General features: G+C 41.4%; 1 protein-coding gene across 1 annotated transcript in view; it reads left to right on the top strand.

Annotated features, from left to right (window-relative positions):
- Positions 1-20,555, top strand: part of LOC130113738 (anoctamin-1-like) — a 132,313-nt gene that overhangs the window by 92,099 nt on the left and 19,659 nt on the right. The window contains exons 13-19 of the mRNA XM_056281354.1: positions 1,964-2,046; positions 4,512-4,523; positions 9,275-9,349; positions 10,664-10,741; positions 16,675-16,749; positions 16,973-17,174; positions 17,716-17,827. Of these exons, the coding sequence (XP_056137329.1) occupies positions 1,964-2,046; positions 4,512-4,523; positions 9,275-9,349; positions 10,664-10,741; positions 16,675-16,749; positions 16,973-17,174; positions 17,716-17,827 (637 nt within the window). The remainder of the gene's footprint in view (positions 1-1,963; positions 2,047-4,511; positions 4,524-9,274; positions 9,350-10,663; positions 10,742-16,674; positions 16,750-16,972; positions 17,175-17,715; positions 17,828-20,555) is intronic.

Below are 20,555 nucleotides of genomic sequence, written 5' to 3'. Positions count from 1 at the left end.
TTACATTCCTCTTTGTGTCTCTGGATTTTAACACTGTAGTCTTGACGTAATATATGATTACTATGCTCCGCTATCGCTCTCTCGCACACTCACACTCACACACACACACACACACACACACACACACGTTACATAAGGGTTTTGACTACTCCAGAACGTTTTAACTAGGCAGGCAAACCAGCTTCATCTCAGCGGGTAGCAAAGAGCTGTGAGATGGAGTGAAGTTCTCCTTTGTGAGGAAAAGAAAGAAAGACTTTCTCAAATAACAGAACTTCTCTTTCATTAGAACACCCAACAGCTTTCCTTTAGAAGCACAAGTCCAATTCGTAATTTAGTAAAATAAAGTCGCAGTTGTGCAAAAATGCATTTCAGGAGTCCGTGTTTTGCACCTATTTGTTTTTATTTTAATGGAAAGCTTTCATGATCCTATATGTACTGGGTTAATTTCATGTCCCCATCACCATATTTGAAACCCTTCAGTGCTGTTGTGGAAATTGCCCACAAACACTCAATAATCATGAAGCAACACACAAAAACACTGATGGGCTGAGGATTAAAATATACTGTAGATAAATATATTGGAGAGAATGCCTTGACACACAAGCCAAAGGAGGTTGTCTCTCCAAGTCTTTATAGTTTTCAGCAAAACAAAGAAGTCTTACATGATTAGTCCCTTGGTGTTTAAAGACAACCTACCTATAGAAAAACTGCTGTATACAGTAGGGGAAGCTAATTCTAGCAAAGGTCGGCGTTCAACACAAGTATTACTTTCTATAGAAACACAGGCGCAAACGGAAACATGAGACTCGGGGGGGGGGGGGGGCTCAAAGATTTCCTCATTCGATGTATCTCATGACAGCACGTGTCCCCCCTGGTACCACGTAACACAACGTCCTTTAAGGTATATTTGGCCAACATAGCAACACAGGCATAGAGAAACAAATACACTATGAATACATGATAACTTAGTGTTTCATGGTAATTTACTTTCACATTAAACATTGTATACTTTCCAGAATAGTTCTCAGGCCCAAATTAAAGGCTGCTTTCAATTCATTCCTGACAAGTTTAATTTGGGGACCCAGTTTAATCTTCCCATAATCCCTTCTGGTTTCTGATCCATACAGTGAAAACACTGTCTTTAATCATTCACCCACACCTAGTCACAAATCCTTGTGGTTACACTGTACCTCACTCTTCTCTATCCCCACCAGTGGAAACACATTTTGGTTGAATCAGTCAAATAAACATTTTTATAAATTTCCCATTTTGTACATAAATCCCTTTTCAATGTGCTTCATGGAAGGTAAACATAAATACATAGAAAGACAGCAATGAACAAGCGGAAGAGTGATCGACGGATGGATGGAATGGTTGGTAAAGAGACCAGGTGGATTATGTTACAGTCATCTTTCTTCTGTAGACACCTAACTGCCTGTTGTAATCTCACTAATATCCAGAACTCATTACAAACTCATTTTGCTCATCATTCACAAGGAACACTTAATCACTTCTAATTAACCAGTTAATAATTGATTCTGCTCATTTTAGCACCTTGCACCAAATCAGAACTACTCTGAATAATCAGATCTCCAGGTAACTCATTTGGTCTGCTCTGTCTAATGTCTGCTACCGTTGTTTTTCAAGGACTGAGTCAGGACCCAAACGTGGTTCATGATGGAATCTGGTCCCCAATTATTCTGGTGGAAATTAAACTGATAAAAATAGATAATAGTCGACTAAATTGTCTGTGACAATTATACTCTTTATATCTTTGCTTCTTTTTTTTTTTTACAACTACTATCTGATGAGGGCTGCAAGACTAAAGTGTCAAGATAATATTGATGTCTACAGAATTATTTGGGGATTCTGTATTTTGTAATCTTTAAAATTTATAGTAGCTAGCAATCGGTATGTTGAATCTATCTATCTATCTAGCTATCTATCTATCTATGTTGTTTAGCGGCAATGTTCATGGAGCACTGGAAGAGGAGACAGATGAGACTGAACTATGAGTGGGACCTGACTGGCTTTGAAGAAGAGGAGGTAAGTGGACTCTCGTTTTAAAACATACTCTGTTATTTAAATTAAGTTAGAGTGTTGTGAGGATGTGCCCAGGTGGGTGGACAGATGGATAGATGGATGGATGGATGGATGGATGGATGGATGGATAGACACTTTGAAAAATGGAAGCCAGTGACACTGACTTTAGTGTGAAATCGCCATCTTTGAAGAGGAGAACATGAGACGAAGATAAGAAATGAATAGTGTAAGGCAGAATGGAAAACCTCCAACTGTAGTGGCTGAAGCGTTTAAATCTAGGGACACCTGGTTGCCAGGTCAGGGAATGGGAATGTGGTGTTCGGGAATGGGCAAGTGCAGAAAGAAGGCTGCAACTGCCCATCTATGTGTTTGGCTCCAGAGTGAGTAGATAAATAAATATGGGCAATGCAATACTATATGATTCAAATGTCAATACTTTAGTGCAAATTAACAAACACAGGATTCCTTGACAATGAATACCACTAATAGTATTGTACTCTTAGTGATGATGTACAACATCAGTATCAGATGTACCCTGTTGCTACAGAGCAACAGAGAACTAAAACTATTTAACTCTGACTATTTTGCACAAACAGCACTACAGTATTTGGGAAGTTTAACAGAGTAGAAACTGAAACTTGAGAAGAGGTTGCACCCATCATCACACCTCTCAACATCTAATGCACACTGTCCAAAAAAGAGCATCACTTTACTCTGAGGCTGTATATATGGTCTGCTATGGCTGACCAGCCAAGGAGATAATGCATGGATGCTGTGTTAATCCTGGAAATGCAACCCTGGTCTGCATCTCATTGGGTGAGTCTTGGGGAGACCTGCAAGTGTTATTAGCAATTGGCACTCTCAAATCCATGTGCCCTCATGCCCTAGATTCACCATGTACTCATATTAACACCCAGACCTGGTGACGCAGGGGTTCAAACAGTGAAGGCATATGATGTAAGTGTCCAGTGACTGTATTAGATAATTTAAGATTTTAAATAAAGCTAATATAGCTGTAATATGAGTAAGTGAATAAGACAGATATTGTACTTTATAAATCAGATCTGAATGGTTATGTGGATGAATGGGTAAGGTTACCTTCTTTAAAACAAGTGTTTTTAAGAACAAATGTGGGTATTATGCATTGTTGGATGCATTTATTGATGTATGGATAAATTAATGAATGGATGAATGAATACCACTAAATGAAACACAAAGTACACTGTGAAGAACACAAACAAGAGGCATGCAAGTGCAATGTGATCAACTCAATGTAGATCACCATCATCTCCCATCTAATGACAAGGATGCACTAACACAGCTAGGATTCCAGAGCAGATGCTTGCATTTAATTGGATAAAACAATCCAATTATTGCATCTTTGTGATCTTTTGAATATAGCTGTCCATCCTTACAGTACTGACTTTGTCATATTTCGCTGAGGGAGATTTAAGAGATTTTGTCATAGGTCTTGTTTTCAGGAAGTGAGTCATTAGTGTTATCGTTTCATCACCATGAAAGAGGGTTGTCAACAACTTACTGTCCAAATGTTCACTGACAAAGTTAACACTGCTGTAAAGTTACTTTGTCATCATAGTACAACATACTGTATGAAGTTACAATATAGGTTATCATTTGTAATTCTCCTTAAAAGCCTTTTCCCTTAAGGAATTTTTAGTGTTCCCCTACAAACATACATTTCAACCACCCACAACCTCATAGGTTTTAAAAATAAAACTACTCACCAAATTTCTTCATCACATTTCTGTTCTGTATACCAAGTATTTCAATCATTCCTAAAGCACACAGATATATCATATCCGCTACTTGGACATTCTGCCTAAAAACCGCACAATATAACATCAAAACATCAAAATAGCTGCATACGGGGCGTCCAGGTAGTGTAGAGGTCTATTTCATTGCCTCCCACCACGGGGATCCCAGTTTGAATCCCCATGTTACCTCCAGCTTGGGCGGGCGTCCCTACAGATACAATTGGCCGTGTCTGCAGGTGGGAAGCCGGATGTAGCTATATGTCCTGGTCGCTGCACTAGCGCCTCCTCTGGTCGGTTGGGGCGCCTGTTCAGGGGGGAGGGAGAACTGGGGGGAATGCTGTGATCCTCCCATGCGCTACCTCCCCCTGGTGAAACTCCTCCTCACTGTCAGGTGAAAAGAAGCAGCTGGCAACACCACATGTATCGGAGGCATGTGGTAGTCTGCAGCCCTCCCCGGATCGGCAGAGGGGATGGAGCAGCGACCAGGAATTGGCCGGATACAATTGGGGAGAAAAACGGGATTGGGGGGGTGGCGGTGGCTGCATGCATTCCTGTCTTTTGTCACATTGCAGTTTTAAGAAGTAAACACCATGACCTGAATCGAGCAAAGAAGTCAAGGTTGTTCTGGTTGTTGTAACATTTCTCTTTATCTGACCCCTACTCCCATTTTTCTCTCTGTCTCTTTTTTAACAGGAAGCTCTAAAGGTTTGGACATTTTTTTTTTATCAGCGACACTTCATATCTCTGTCTAATCTCTGTAGCCACGTTACTGCTAGCACTAGCGAATAGCAGCTATCTTCACACATAGCACAACATGATAAACAAGTATTTGCAAATGATTCTTATTTTTCATGTGCAGTATAACATGCTTTAAATACCATGTGAGATTTACAATAGTAAGACATTTGAGGTTGTGTAGACTATCACAGAAAAGTATGCAAAATTCACCTTCACATCCTTTCCTGTGATTGTCCGCTATAATATTACAGAAAACCAACATCTCCAGTTTACAGCTACAATCCTGAAAATTTCCATGTGGAGAACTGTCAAGTGTCTTTTCTCTACATCCTCTATCACTAGTGTTTGATATTAATTGTAAATGGTTTATTTAGGACAATAACTAGTGTTGTGACCGAGTTTCCTTTCGAATGCATCTCCAGGTTTTCTAGTTAAACATCACTGCAGTTGCTACAATGACCATAGGTGTCAGTGAGTTCAGCAAAAACAATGATCTTCAGGATTGTAGCTTTAAATAGGGTCAAACAAACGTAAGAGTATTTGCAAATACTATGCTACTCAGGTGGCTCTCTTTCCTAAACTGTCACACACTAACATTTTCTGTGTCAGACACAGCCTTGTAGGAGGCTAAGTTTGAGGAGATACACTGCTGTTGTCACTCCACGGGCACATGCAAGCATGCACCTAAGCATACACACATGCACATGCTTATCTGCCCAATTAATAAAAAGGACATTCACTTACATTCAACTCACAGTAATCTCTATAAACAGTCTAGATATGGGGGGGGGGCTTCAATACATAGCAGAACAAGCCTGTTTCGTGTGTAGTGAAATCACATTTCAGTGGCCTTACACATAGATAGCGATTGTACAGAAGACGGCTTGTGTTCTGTTGTAACAGGTGGCTGAAATTCTGATTTGACCAGAAATGTAAAGTGCTTTGAGTGGCTGCTGCAGCTAGAAAAGCGCTATACATAATGCAACTTGACTGATTGATATATCTTAATATCCCGCTCCTCATTTGTTGAGCACTCTTACCAACACCATCGACGGTTTCCGAGGGGACGCTATATGGGCAAGGGACAACATTTTGGTATCGGAAGCGGTCTGGTTTCTGTTTCCGTTGTAGTCCGAGTAGTACTGACCAATCACGTTTGAGTAGGCGGCAATTTCTACAGGAACATGCTTTGGTTGCATGCAACTAAAAAGTCAGTGTGGGGATCGAAAGAGACGGGATGCATTGGCTGAAATGTCATCTGGACCTAAAACACCTACAAAAAATACCGGTGGTTGTGTATTGTGTGGAGAAATGTTCGACACATGTCGACTACTTGTGAAACAATCCGGTCATTGACATCGTCTCTCAACGCCGTTCTCGTGTCTCTAGTTGCTAATCCAACTTTAAAGAATGATGGGTGCACTGAAGAGGAAGTCTTCATAGGAAACGGAAGTGAGGGGCAGGCAGATACACCGGGAGCCCCGAAATATTGGCCATTGTCCCCAGAGCTAAATTGTCATCAATCACCGATGGGTTTCAGGTAGTGCTGCACGATTTGGTGAAAAAGTAATATTGCGATTATTGTGGACAATATCGCGATTTGCTATTGCAATATAAAAAAATATATACACGCACAAATAATACAAATTGGTCATGTTGCCAAGACATGTAGCAAGTTTAATTTTGCATGTTTTACACAGTACCTCTTTCTGCTCAATATCACTGAGCTTGAATCCAAAATATCGCGGTATAACAGAGGTCGCGTTTTTTTTTTTTTTTTGTTTTTTGGCCACCAGTTCATCCGCGTTAACCTACTTGTTGTCATCGGTATCCATTTTTTTCCTTCTCTCTGGTCTGCACACGGCACACCGGATAGTCATGTGACCGTAGACCGCACACGCGTCACTAAACAGAGACTGATTGGTCATCTCTTAATTATGGGCGTAGATATGCAGACTGTACGCAGACGTTCAACACGCGCACATTTTATTATTTAATTAAATCGCAGTCTTTTGCAGTTATATAGTTTCACAGGCTGACATCACGATTGCGATTAGATTAATCGTGCAGCAAATTTCAAGATTGAACTATAGCTACGTGCACGCATACATACACACACAAACACACATACACGGTTGCACAGGCGAGTCACCAACCCACACATGCTCACATATTTTATCAGACACATCAAAAATGCAGTCACTTATTTTGGTCATATACGCACTGTGCCCTATCTCATATCTATGAGTGAAACTGCAACTACTAACATACTATCCAGTTGCCCATAGCACACTTTTAACTTTAGCATCTTTGAAGGATACAAGGACTTTTTACACAAGGCATTACATTAGACACGGGCTTTCTAAGATATAATATCCACTCCTGTCATTTCTCACATTTTCTGTCAGTGTCACAGCATTTCCTCGCCTTATCTGTCTGAAACAGAACAGTTGTTTCCTGATGTTCTCACTGCTTCAGTTTCCAGCAGGTTAATCACAGCACACAGCTGTCTGAGGCGTCACCATGAGCTTTGTCACGTCTCCTTCACACTGGCTCTCACTATATAACCTTTCACTTTGCAGCGTTCGCTTTTGACCGGGCACATAACATGTTTCAGTTCAATTAGGTCAGCATGGTCTACGCAATCCGAGGGAAAGCGGCAGAGAAAATGTCACAGAAAAAGAAAAAAAAAAACATCAAATAAAGGTGGTTTTCTCACAATTTTTTTTTTCTGGAAAAGATGTTTTCCTTCTCAGGGCTCCCTAAACTGAAGGGGAATCTATTGCAAAGTTGTATAATTTTTTTCATAGCTCACATCATTGTGTAAGGTGCCAATCCTGCCTGGATTTAAGTGTTATATTCCAACTTGGCCACTCTTCCTGAAATGTATACACACAAAGGAGTTTTAGATTCAAGTGTCCATGAACTGGCATATGTCTCCCTTTTAGACAGCCTTGAAACGATCAGATCTTTATCGCAAAACTATTAAGTTTCCCTTTTCTGCCCTGGAGTTGCAACAGCAGCAGTCCATTTGTGCCATTTCCCCCACCAGACCTGCTAAAAAAATACTCTGAATTACCATTCTCGTCTCTGTTAGCACCAGAGAGTACTTTTAGAGAGGTCCATGTCTCCTGCTGTGATAGTATGAGAGAACTCATCAAATGCATTGTTTTACTTGAGCTCAAGTAAATGAAATAAAGTAAATAAAGTGTTGTCGTATTGACACTTTATCGTGCTCATCATGTCTGTCTTTGCTTGCACATCAACACTTTGATGAGTGTCTCCAGTTTTTCTTCCAGCACATTGTATCATCAGATAGATCTTTTCAGGCAATACAGGCTGCTTACTGAATGTTATCTTTACTATCTTATTACAATGAGTAGTGTAAGCGGTCATTTCATAATAAACATAATCCCAGTGTGTGTCGGCCCTGTGATGGCCTGGCGGCCTGTCCAAGGTGTCTCCTCGCCTGCCGCCCAGTGACTGCTGGGATAGGCTCCAGCATCCCCACGACCCTGAGAGCAGGATAAGTGGTTTGGATAGTGGATGGATGGACATTATATTTTGGCTAAACCTGTTTTTATCTTATCAGTTTTTAAATTGGAAGAATCCACACATCTAGACTGAACAGTTAAATAACAATGACAGTTTTACAGCTTGGTCTGCACGAACCTGACAGTCTCTAGTTTACTCGGGGGATTTTTGTGTTATTTTTTACTTGGCCGTAAGAGTTCATGAATCTTCAGGTATTTGAGTTCATAAATGGTAAACCAGCACTATTTGCTGCGCTGAGGACCTATTGTCACCACTGTGTACCACCTAATTTTATATTGAAAATAGATGTTTGGGGGTGTCTGGATAGCGTAGCGGTCTATTCCATTGCTTACCAACACGGGGATTGCCAGTTCGAATCCCCATGTTACCTCCGGCTTGATTGGGTGTCCCTACAGACACAATTGGCCATGTCTGTGGTTGGGAAGTCGGATGTGGATATGTGTCCAGGTCACTGCACTAGCACCTCCTCTGGTAGCTTGGGGCACCTGTTCAGGGGGGAGGGGGAACTGGGGAGAATAGAGTGATCCTCTCTCGCGCTACGTCCCACTGGTGAAACTCCTCACTGTCAGGTGAAAAGAAGCGGCTGGCGACACCACATGTATCGGAGGAGGCATGTGGTAGTCTGCAGCCCTCCCCAGATCAGCAGAGGGGGTGGAGCAGAGACTGGGATGGCTCGGAAGAGTGGGGTAATTGGACGGGCACAACTGGGGAGAAAAAGAGGGAAAAAATCCAAAAAGAAAATGCGTTTAGCACAAGCGAAAGACCAAACCCAGCCTGGGACAGTCGTTTTTTTTTTCTTTGCCCTGATTCATAATTAAAAAGTAATTACATGTGGAAAGATAACATGGTTGGAAATAAATTGTGTTGTCTTTTTGCTGCTAGTGCTGGTGGTGACAGCGGATCACCAGGGTAACTCAGGTTGGAGGTTAAAACCTCTGCCCCTGAACTTATAGGAAAGTGTGCATGCCGAAAAGTAAAATTGCTCTAACTAAGTGAAGTTGTGTGACTTATGGTAAATGATACCTAAAATAACATGCAACAAGTAATGCCGCCTTTGCAGTTCACCTACTCTTTTTACGGACCCCTGCTCTCTCTCTCTCTCTCACACACACACACACACATTCTCACCATTTACTCTCTCCACCATACCTCCATGACCTCAGGACCACCCCAGGGCAGAGTACGAGTTCCAAGTCATGCAGAAGTCGCTGAAGAAAGAACACAAATCACAGCAGAAGGTAAGAACGTGGTCAGCATTCCCACCTTTACTTCTTATCTGACCAGTCACCAACTTTATTTTATCTTATTAGGGGTTCATCCAGGTGTGGGGGAAGATGTTTTAAGTAGGGGGGCTACCAACTAAAATTAAAAGCGTTGTGGCGAGCCAGAGTCGAAGAATGAGTCAAGAAGCAGAGATCTATTTTTAATCGCAACTCCTGTGCCCCATACACTGCACGACCCCGGGAGTGCTCTTTTATTCACACCGACCAGAACGGACAACAATGTAACAAGCCCCCCCCCCCCCGCATGTCCCAAGTGGCGACATCATTCCCAGTAATGGTCCTACAGTCAGCTAGTTAGTAAGCAGTCTCCTACACAAGAATAACCACAACATGAACAACACATCATTAAAACACAATTTTAAATTTAACATTAACAATCCCATCAGCCATTGTGGTCCCCCAGCGCAGAACCGTCCACAGTCAGTGCAACCGCCTCCCCCGGTCGCTAAAGTATGATGTCATTGTTTTGTTTTTAAGGCGCGTGTGTAGCAGATTTGGAATGGCGTGTTTACTCACTTTATTATTAAAAACGTACATGCCATGCTGCCCTAGCCCGCTGTTTAAGATAAAGCCACGTTTTATTTTTTTGCATTTGTACGTTAGGAAAAGTTAGGCATACTGTTGGTCTAAGATGGTACACAGCCTCCACCTGCCACTACTGGGGGGGGCACCCACCACTAGGGGGAGCTGCAGCCCCCCAGCCCCTTTCCCACGCTAATGAGTTCATCTGTTTTAGAGCCGCTTCCTTACTTCTGTTGTTTTTACATGGCTGGTTGTTCCTTTTATATAAGCCTTGCACACTTCCATTTGTACTTTCATTCTGCTGACTCCTTTTCTGTTTGTGATCATTTGTTAACAGTTTCCTGGTTTCCTAACTGAGTTTTTAGTGTGAGCGTGTTTGTTGTTGTATTATGCTGCATATGTGTGTGGTAACTAAATGTGTAGTTATCTCTCTGATGATGATTTTAGTGTGCCGTGAGTTGTATATCAAATACACATCTGGATAAAAAAGAAAAAAGGACAATAGCGGTAGCTGTGTTAACATGAGTAGCTACTTGCTGCACGTACCTGACGGGTATGAACAACCTCTTAGTAGAACTCACTTTTCAAGTCACTTGCTATGGTTCCATGTTTTACACGGGGTTCTGGCTCCCCTAGTTTGGCTGTCTGTCTCTTTATCTGTGTGTGTTTGTGTTTGTGTGTGTGTGTGTGTGTGTGTGTGTGCGTGCGTGTGTGTGTGGGTGGGTGGGTGATATTTATGTGTGCTAGAAGTCCAGAGATCAGGGCGAGGATCATCCTAACAAATGGAAGCAGACAGTTCAGAGTGCCATGGCCGGGTTTCGACTGGTAGACTGAGGCTCCTTCGTACTCTACTCACAAACTAAGAAATCGCTCCTCCACTGCTAATCCTCCTACTCGACACTCTCCTTATCATTGTCCTCCTCCTTTTCACCATCTTCCTTTCTCTCATCCTCCCACTGTTGTCTTATTTAGATGCCTCTACTTATTCTCATCTTTCTGTTCACCACTCCTCCACCCAGAAAGCCTCACCTTCACGTCTTCCATATCTTTATGGCCTTGCTCTGCAAATTCCATTTCCTAGTTGCTCACTTAGATGTCTTCCTCCTCTATCTCACCTCCTCCTCCTCTTCCTCATTATCACTATTTACCTATCTTTTCATCCTACTACTGCTCAAGTTCTTTCCCTCCTCCTCCTTCTCCTCCACTTCACTACCTCCTATACCCAAACAAATAAACACACACACACACACACACACACACACACACACACGCTTGTTAAGCTTCTAGAATACCACTTGAGCAAAATTGCCTTTACTGCCTGGATCAGACTATGAATTACTTCCTGTTGTTACTTATATATCATGACTATATGATTTTGCATGAAAGCACATCAAAATACTCTTCCACTTAAAATGCACTATTGGTTTGAGGTAACATTTAGAGGCAATTTAAGTGAGTATTTTTCCCAGTGATGATGACTGATATTTGTTTTCATGACAGTTTTGTTCTGTAGCACTCCAAGGTTATCCAATTCAGGTTTTGTCTTCATTGAAGTCAATATTGTAGAGTGCCTCCAAAAGTTACCTTTGTCATTATCCTCATAGTCATCAGAATATGTATGCCTCGTATGCTTCATGGTCATGCAATGTCTGCTGTCAGTTTCCCACTAGCTGCATGCTACAGTGTAGATATAATCACTGTGGGTTGCTCTGACATGATTTGATTTTGAGTTGCACTCCGTCCACTAATCATAACATTTGGGACAGTATTAGAAATGAATAAAATTCATATGATCACACTAGTCCCAAATCAGCCTTGTCACATTTCAAGTCCAACTGCCTATTTTTAAATGGGCTACTTTCAGTGACTAAACAACTTGTGAAACCTTCAACAAGAACCATATCAGGCTGTGTGTTCCCTTCTACCACTTGTATATGCTGTTATGATGTGCATGGGTATGCACACTCATTTCTGCAAACACTAGCCAGAGAAGTACATCATAACAGGGGTTTATATCAGCAGGGTGGGATAGATGCTTAGGTTGTTATAGTTTGTTTTTTTGCTACTGTAGCTACTGTGCACGTAAGAATTCTGTTTGTGATGTGTCTGCTGAAATATTTGTCATTGTGCTGAGTATCAGTTGAACAACCCTGCATGCCACAACTGGACATTTGCGCCTTAAAATACTTATACATTTTTTTACAGAGAGAGCCGTGTGTCGTATCATTAGTACGGCTGCAACCAAGCTCTGCTTCTGCAGCTGTGATACTTGTGCACATTTGTGATGGCATTACTCACATTAGACCAGTAAGGCCAAACTGTAACGTGTTAACATGACGAAATTTTAGCATTCTATAAGTGCTCGGGTAGCCGAGAGTTGAAAAAAAAAATCTGCTTCAGAGTTTAACCTCAAATAGGCTTGCATTCACTACAAATCAGGAGTAATTAGCCACAGTTCTCCTAAAAATAACTAAAGTAAAGTTTTCAGATGTGTGATGTATACATTTAATTGTATAAAGGTTATATTCATATTATATTCACAAACTGGATACCAACAAGCTAGCAAGCATGGCACATCAAATGAGACTAGCTGCAGCAATCACATCTGCTCTTCAAGATGAAGAAAGGATTGCAAATAACATTGAAGAATGCTGGACACAAATGAAAGAGACCATCTATAATTCAGCAAAAAAGGTGCTTGGTCATCCAAAAAGAAAATCGCCTGACTAGGTCCAGGATCAAGATGAAGCAATCCAAGAACTGCTACAGGAAAAGCAAATGCTTCACAATGCTCACCTGAAAGAAAACTCTGAGAGGAGTCAATCAGCCTTCAAGACAATTAAAGCCAAAGTTCAGAAGGAGATTAGGGTGATGAAGGACAACTGGTGGAGCAAGAAGGCAGAAGAGCTGCAAGCCTTAGCAGATCAAAATGATATGTATGGGCTCTTCTCTGCACTGAGAGCCATCTATGGCCCAAGAAGCAATACGATAGCACCAGTAAAAATGGCAGATGGAAGTAAGCTGTGTACTGACCTGAAAGAGATCACAAAAAGATGGAAAGAGCACTTCTGCACCCTTTTGAATCAAGAAGGATCAGCAGATCCAAATGCATGCCAATGGCTTACAAGAAGGCCGATAAGAGAAGACCTCTGTGAGCCGATCACAATGGCTGAAGTAGATAAAGCATTTAAAGACACCAGAAGTGGGAAGGCACCAGGACAAGATGGCGTCCCATCAGACATCCTGAAGCATGGTGGCTCAATACTTAAGTCAGAGCTACTAAAGCTCTACTATAATGCCTGCTGGCAGAACCTATTCCTTCCCCAAGACTTCAAAGATGCTTTGATTGTGACCATCCACAAGAAGAAGGGTGAACGAAGAGATTGTGGAAACCACCATGGGATCTGACTTCTGTCGGGTGCTGGAAAGGTCCTGGCTAAGAACCAGATAAAGATCCTTTCAGAAGAAGTGTTGCCTGAAAGCCAATGTGGTTTCAGATCTGGTAGATCCACCACAGACACGATCTTCCCCCTGAGACAACTCCAAGAGAAAGTGAATGAATAGCACCAGCCACTTCACATTGTTTTTGTGGACATTTCAAAATCGTTTGATGCTGTTGATAGAGAGACACTGTGGAAAGTGCTAGAGACTCATGGCTGCCCACAGAAACTGATCAGCATCATCAGACTTTTCCACAATGATATGACAGGGAAAGTATCAATGGGAGGAAACGTCAGTGATGCTTTCAACATCAAGCATGGAGTGAAGCAGGGATGTGTGCTTGCACCGACCCTAATCACGTTATATCTCGCTGCAGTCCTAGAAACAATGTTAGCCAACTTAAAAGGTGGCTTGTACATCAGAAGCTGAACAGATGGAAACCTCTACAATCTTGCGAGACTCAAGGCATCTAACCAAAACAAGATAACTCTGTGACTCAGCTCTGGCTGCCAATGATCCTGGAGAAATACAAGAAATAGTAGACCGCTTCTCTTCAGCTGCTACCCTCTTTGGACTGAAGATCAACATCTCCAAAACAGAGCTTCTGTACCAGCCCCCCCCCCCCCACAGAAAACCCCCAGGAAGGTTAGCCCAGTATTTTGGTTAATGGAGCATCTCTGAAGACCACCGAGTGCTTTACCTATTTGGATAGTGCTGTGACAGATACAAACTCCTCTGACTTAGAAGTGGACAGAAGAATCCAACTGGCCACAAAAGCCTTTGGTGCCCTCCACAAAGGACTCTTGTCCCACCATGACATCAGGCTGACAACAAAGATCAAGGTCTACAACACAGCTGGTCTCCCGTCTCTACTATACTCCACTGAATGCATGACCTTTTATTGCAAGTACATCAAGAAGCTCACCGGCATACAGCTTCATCATCTGCGAAAGCTGCTGCGAATCAGACGGGAAGACAAGGTGCCCGACGTGGAAGTATTGAGACGTGGTGGTACTGTCAGTGTTGAAGCCCTAATAACAGTCTCCCAGCTCAGATGGGCCGTCCACGTGAGAAGAATGCCAGGCAACCGCCTACCAAAAGAGGTTTTCTACGGGGAGCTGTGCTGGGGAAAAAGGAACGAGGGAGGCCAAAAGCTACGCTTCAAAGATGTGCTCAAGCGCCACATGAAGATCTGCGGCATTGATGACTCCAGCTGGGAGACAGAGGCCCTGGACAGAGAGATGGCGCTCCACCGTAAGGCAATCGAGAACAGCTGTTGAACAAAAGAGACAAGAAGCCTATGATAACGCCCACCATGCAAGACATAAAAGACCAACTCAAACAACATTCCTCTGTGACAAATGTGGACGGTATCGTCGCTCTAATGTGGGCCTGATGGTCCACAGGCATGCTGGCCGAGGTTAAACTGCATCACAGTCATCATCGTTTTGATGGACTGCCGAAGAAGAAGAGATATTCACAAATATTATTATATGCACAGTTGCATTTGACTAACATTTTTTCACAACGGTTGGATTGTGTACTTGATTTAAAATATTAATATATCAAATTCTACTATATGCATTGCAGAAAACACTTAAATTACTGGCATGCAGATAGTGTGTAACACAATGTGTGTTAATCCTTGGTGGAAGGTTGTGAGAAACCATGTTGGGACTGAAAAAGGTTATCTTACATTGTGCCTGACCAAAGCCAATATCAAACCTGTGCTCTCTATATTCAATCAGCTTTTAACTACCTGGCAAAATTATAAATGTCTCACTTTTGTGGCACAAATTTTATATTAAGTATAAAGTTCTGGATCTTTTTGAGTACTGTTATAGATCTTATTTCTATGACAAGATGATAAAAGTGCAACTGCTGTGCCTCCTTGCCCATTCACTAGTTCCCTACCATCATTTATTCTGTTATGTGAAAAATTAAATTAGAAAATGCCAAAAGAAAGAGGTAAATTATCTTTGCAGACATTTTCCCTTCTTTCTAATAAGGTATTGCATTAAAGTCTAATCAGTCTGTAATGGCCATACCCTTCTATGAATGGCTCTGGGGAAATTTTATTAATATTTCTATAACGTATACTTTTTTCTGAGGTATGACTCTTAATAGAATTTTGTTCAATTCCAGTCCTACAGCTTTCCCACACACACAATAAGGAAGAAAGTATAGATCAATTCTACATTTAATTTCCCAAGCAAACCTATTGTGAAAACTTGCCATTTGGAGGGAATATCACTCAGTTTAATAATAATTAAATAAAGGGCATCATGGTTGAAAACTCAGAGCAATGAACGAAGGCTCAAAAATGCATTAATATATAGGGGTGTCCGGGTAGCGTAGCGGTCTATTCCGTTGCCTGCCAACACAGGGATCGCCAGTTCGAATCCCCGTGTTACCTCCGGCTTGGTCAGACGTCCCTACAAACACAATTGGCCGTGTCTGTGGGTGGGAAGCCGGATGTGGGTATGTGTCCCGGTCGCTGCACTGGTGCCTCCTCTGGTTGGTCGGGGCACCTGTTCGGGGGGGACTGAGGGGAATAGCGTGATCGTCCCACGTGCTACGTCCCCCTGGCGAAATTCCTGTCAGGTGAAAAGAAGCGGCTGGTAACTCCACATGTATCGGAGGAGGCACGTGGTAGTCTGCAGCCCTCCCCGGATCGGCAGAGGGGGTGGAGAAGCTACCGGGACGGCTCAGAAGAGTGGGGCAATTGGCCGGATACAGTTGGGGAGCAAAAGGGTGAAACAAGTTTTAATATGTGATAATATACCACTGTGAAGCTAAAAGCTGCGCTATGCAGGGAATAAGATTTAAAATGAGTATTTATTTGTTGATTGTACTGGTATGATTTCCTATCAAGTGTGCTTGAACATAGTGCAGTTGTGCAGTACATCAAATCAAAGTTTGAGGAGGATTTAAACGCATTAGTCAAGATATCTTATCATATGGATTTGGGTCAAGATGTCTTCTGTTCCTGTACGGTGTACATGTGTACTTGGCCTTATACTGTACACACACTAACAGTCACAGCTGAAGTAGGTTTGTATTTCACTTGCAGGTATGCCTACATTTACAAAGTCATGTTATCAAAAATGCTTCAAAAACATGCATGGATTTTTCTTTATCTGTTTTTAGTGGATGTTTTGTTTGGAATGCCGTGACTGTTAGTGATATGTCCTGCGTCTTGAGCTTCACAGGACCAAATTCAGCGTCACAACGATTTCACATCAAAGTTACATGGAGTTATAGAGCAACAATGGCTACAGCTCTGCAAGTATTAACACTGGGGTTCTGTCTTTTAGATGGAGAAGGAGAAGCTGACATGTCGGGATCGTCTTCCTGCCTATATGACCAACATTGTGATGATGTTGTTAATGGTGAGAAAATTGTTGATGATTCAAATACAGTCAAACTGGGGTTTGGCTGTAATTGAAATTGTCACATAAACCATAGTTGTACTAATTGTAGTTTTCTCACATTCACCTGAAGTCTGTGTGTGACAACAGTATGCATTTGATATGCAGTCTATCTAGCTATCTATCTATCTAGTTGTCTATCTATCTAGTATCGATCTATCTATTTACATATCTATCTTGTCAGATTGGTGTTACATTTGCCATTGTGTTTGGTGTGATCCTCTACCGGATCTCAACCAAGGCGGCTCTCCATATGAGTGCTAACCCGATCACACGTAACCATGTACGCCTGACAGTCAAAACCACCGCAGCCATCATCAACCTGGTGGTTATACTCATATTGGATGAGGTGTATGGGAGTGTGGCCCGATGGCTGACTGTGTTAGGTGAGTATGGTGGGACAGGCATTGGACAGGTAGTGTGTGTGTGTGTGTGTGTGTGTGTGTGTGTGTGTGTGTGTGTGTGTGTAAATGGACTGCATTTTATACAGCACTTTTCTAGTCTACCGACCACTCAAAGCGCTATTTTACAATGTATGCCTCACATTCATACATTCATACACTACATACATACCATTCATACACATTCATATACTGATGAAGCCATTGAAGGCCATTGAAACTCACCCACAGGAGGATCAGTATAAAGTTGTTTTAACGAGATACTTGTGGCCTCTCCCACTGGCGTACAATAGACTAAATGTCTAATGTTTGTGTGTGTGTGTGTGTGTGTGTGGGGGGGGGGGGGTTACATGTCTTTGGTAATACTGATATTGGATAAGGTGTATAGATGGATAAGAAGTTTAGCTAGATGCTTGACTTGTAACAAGAATACTGTTAGCAGAAATGCAACAATAATAACTATTAATTTGGTGAAAAGTTTGTGAAAAGAAAAAGAACCAATGGTGGAATCTTTTTTTTCCCTCAGAGGTCCCAAAGACAGACAAGAGTTTTGAGGAGAGACTCATCTTCAAGACCTTCATTCTCAAGTTTGTCAATGCGTTCACTCCCATCATCTACATTGCCTTCTTCAGGGGCAGGTAAGTAGCCTAAATACAACTCACTCATCCCTATAGATAAACGTTTTGACTTGGTGTAATGACAATGGAAGTATAAATTATAACTCTTTTCCTCGTGGTTCCTCTTTGGTTGCCTTTCATTCCGTTTGTCCTATAAAACCACTTAAGGTTCTTTTAAAATCATATGTATTCTCCTCTCTGATCCTTTTAACCCTTTAAATCACCTGGCAGCTGCACCATATTTTTCAAATCCAGCTGAAGATGGGCAAATACTATATTCCATGTTGAAAAGACTTAGCAACATGCAACATATTTTGACAGCAAACATCCACTTAGTTTTGAGGTGGTCAATTCATGTTATACTGATAGAGCTGCATGCTGCCATGTTAAAATTGTGGGTGTAGCACATCAAAAACAAGGAAGCGCACACCTTAAAGTCACATAAAACTCTTTCACTTTCAGTAAATCTGCTGATGTCAGATGACAACTGCAAAGAGACAAGAAAGTTCTGCAATTGCTACCATTAAAATCCTAAAATATGATCACAGAAAGTTTGTGGCACGGTGGCCCAGTGGTTAGTGCTGTTGCGTCACAGCAAGAAAGTCCTGGGTTTTAACCCTGGGGTTGTCCAACCTTGGGGGTCATCCGCTGTGTGGAGTTTGCATGTTCTTCCTGTGTCTGCAGTGGGATTTCTCTGGGTGCTCCGGTTTCCCCCACCATCAAAAAGAAACATGCGTGTTAGGGTTAGTACTCCTGTCTGTGCCCCTGACCGAGGCAATGGGAAAAGAACTGGAGTTGGTGCCCGGGTGCTGCATGAAGGCGGCAGCCCACTGCTCCTAGCTACACAGCTAGGATGGGTTAAATGCAGAAAAAGAATTGCCCCACGGGGATTAATAAAAGTAGTTTAAAAAAAAAAAGTAGAATCAGTTCATCTGGACACAATGTTTCTCTCAATAAATGTTGTGTCCAGATGAACTGATTCAACCTTCTGTGATTTCCTTACCTGGATCACTGAGCATGCGTCAAGACAACATACAATATGTTTTTTTTTTCAGTGAAAACATGGACAAAAATTACCTTATTCAATTACCCTTGAAATCTCGCTACAGGTCTCTTCCCGAAATAAAGGAAAAAATTGAGCAAATATTACAATGGTCTTAAAGTTAAACAAGCAGTGAACATCACAGAATAGAGATCGTACAGAAGTACCAATGACGCTCGCGACGTGTAAGACGTAACATGACATCACTGGACCGCCGCCATTATTGTTCAACTGGAGCTAAAATCAAAATATTGTGAATTTTGCGTGTTTTCACACTGTTTTCGTGGATTGTCGGTCATGAGTTGCGAAAATGCTGTTGTCGTTCGTAAAGGGGCTAATTACTGCCATGGCATTCACTGCAGTAGTAACAGCAAAGACACAATCGAGCCGAGGACGGGTAGAACTGTCCGATTCCATCGGTGAATTTTGCATCTTTTTATTGCCTCACAGTACAAAATATTCTCTCAATGTTAATGTTACTGACTGTGTATTGATGTTTTGAGTTGAGTGGTGAACTTGAATGGTTTTTCCTGCAAGGTTTAATCTCAAAGGTCAACTTAACTGAAAAAGGGATTTTAGAGTGTAGACTTACCTGATTCACCTGAAACTAAAAAGAGTTAACTCAAAGGGATAAAATAACTGACACAAAATAGGTCTAGCTTGATAAAATAGACTATTATCCTGGGAAAAATATAGACCGGTCTCATCTTAATTGGAAAATAAAATAGATAATTGACTAAACTAATTAGAAACCAGAACCTAAAACAACCTAATTGCAATTAAAAAGGGATTCAAACCAGGGATTTCAGTATATCTAAATGTATGAATGTGTGACACATAGCTGTGAATAGTTTTCATGATTCAAGTGAATTTACACTATTTTGTCATTAAATTGACAGCTTTTTCATTTTGTAGCCCCAGTCTGTGGTCTGCTATTTTGTTGCTCAACCACTCCTTAAGAGCCTAGATCTGGTCCAGTGTGAGATAGTGACACAAGTGTTACATTTTTTTTTTAATTGCATCACAGTACAAAATATTCTCTCGAAATGTATGTAAGACTTGTGTCACTATCTCACACTAGACCAGATCTAGGCTCTTAAGGAGTGGTTGAGCAACAAAATAGCAGACCAGAGACTGGGTTAACAAAATGAAAACGCTGTCAGTTTAATGACAAAATAGTGTAAATTCACTTGAACATGAAAACTATTCACAGCTATGTGTCACACATTCATACATTTAGATAACTGTACTGGTTTGAATCCCTTTTAATTCCAATTAGGTTGTTTAGGTTCAGGTTTCTAATTAGTTTAGTCAATTATCTATTTTATATTTTCCAATTAAGATGAGAATGGTCTATATTTTTCCTAGGATAATAGTCTATTTTATCAAGCTAGACCTACTTTGTGTCAGTTATTTTATCCTTTTGAGTTAACTCTTTATAGTTTCAGTTGAATCAGGTAAGTCTACACTCTAAAATCCCTTTTTCAGGTAAGTTGACCCTTTGAGATTTCTATAGTTTGCCAATAATAATATTTGTAAACAAAGGGGCTAAGAAAAAATGGTAAGATCCCGCGGAGATTGTTTCTGTGCTGATGTCTTGGGACAAACAGTGCCTATTTCGCCACTAATAACGTGTGATATTTAATACTCTTTACTGTTGATTAGGCCGGATTAACTCTCCGAAGCTTTGCATTTGTGATAAATGAA

The sequence above is a fragment of the Lampris incognitus genome, chromosome 6 (assembly GCF_029633865.1).
Source record: "Lampris incognitus isolate fLamInc1 chromosome 6, fLamInc1.hap2, whole genome shotgun sequence".
NCBI classification, from domain to species: Eukaryota; Metazoa; Chordata; class Actinopteri; order Lampriformes; family Lampridae; genus Lampris; species Lampris incognitus.
This window is presented reverse-complemented; position numbering and strand designations above follow the sequence as displayed.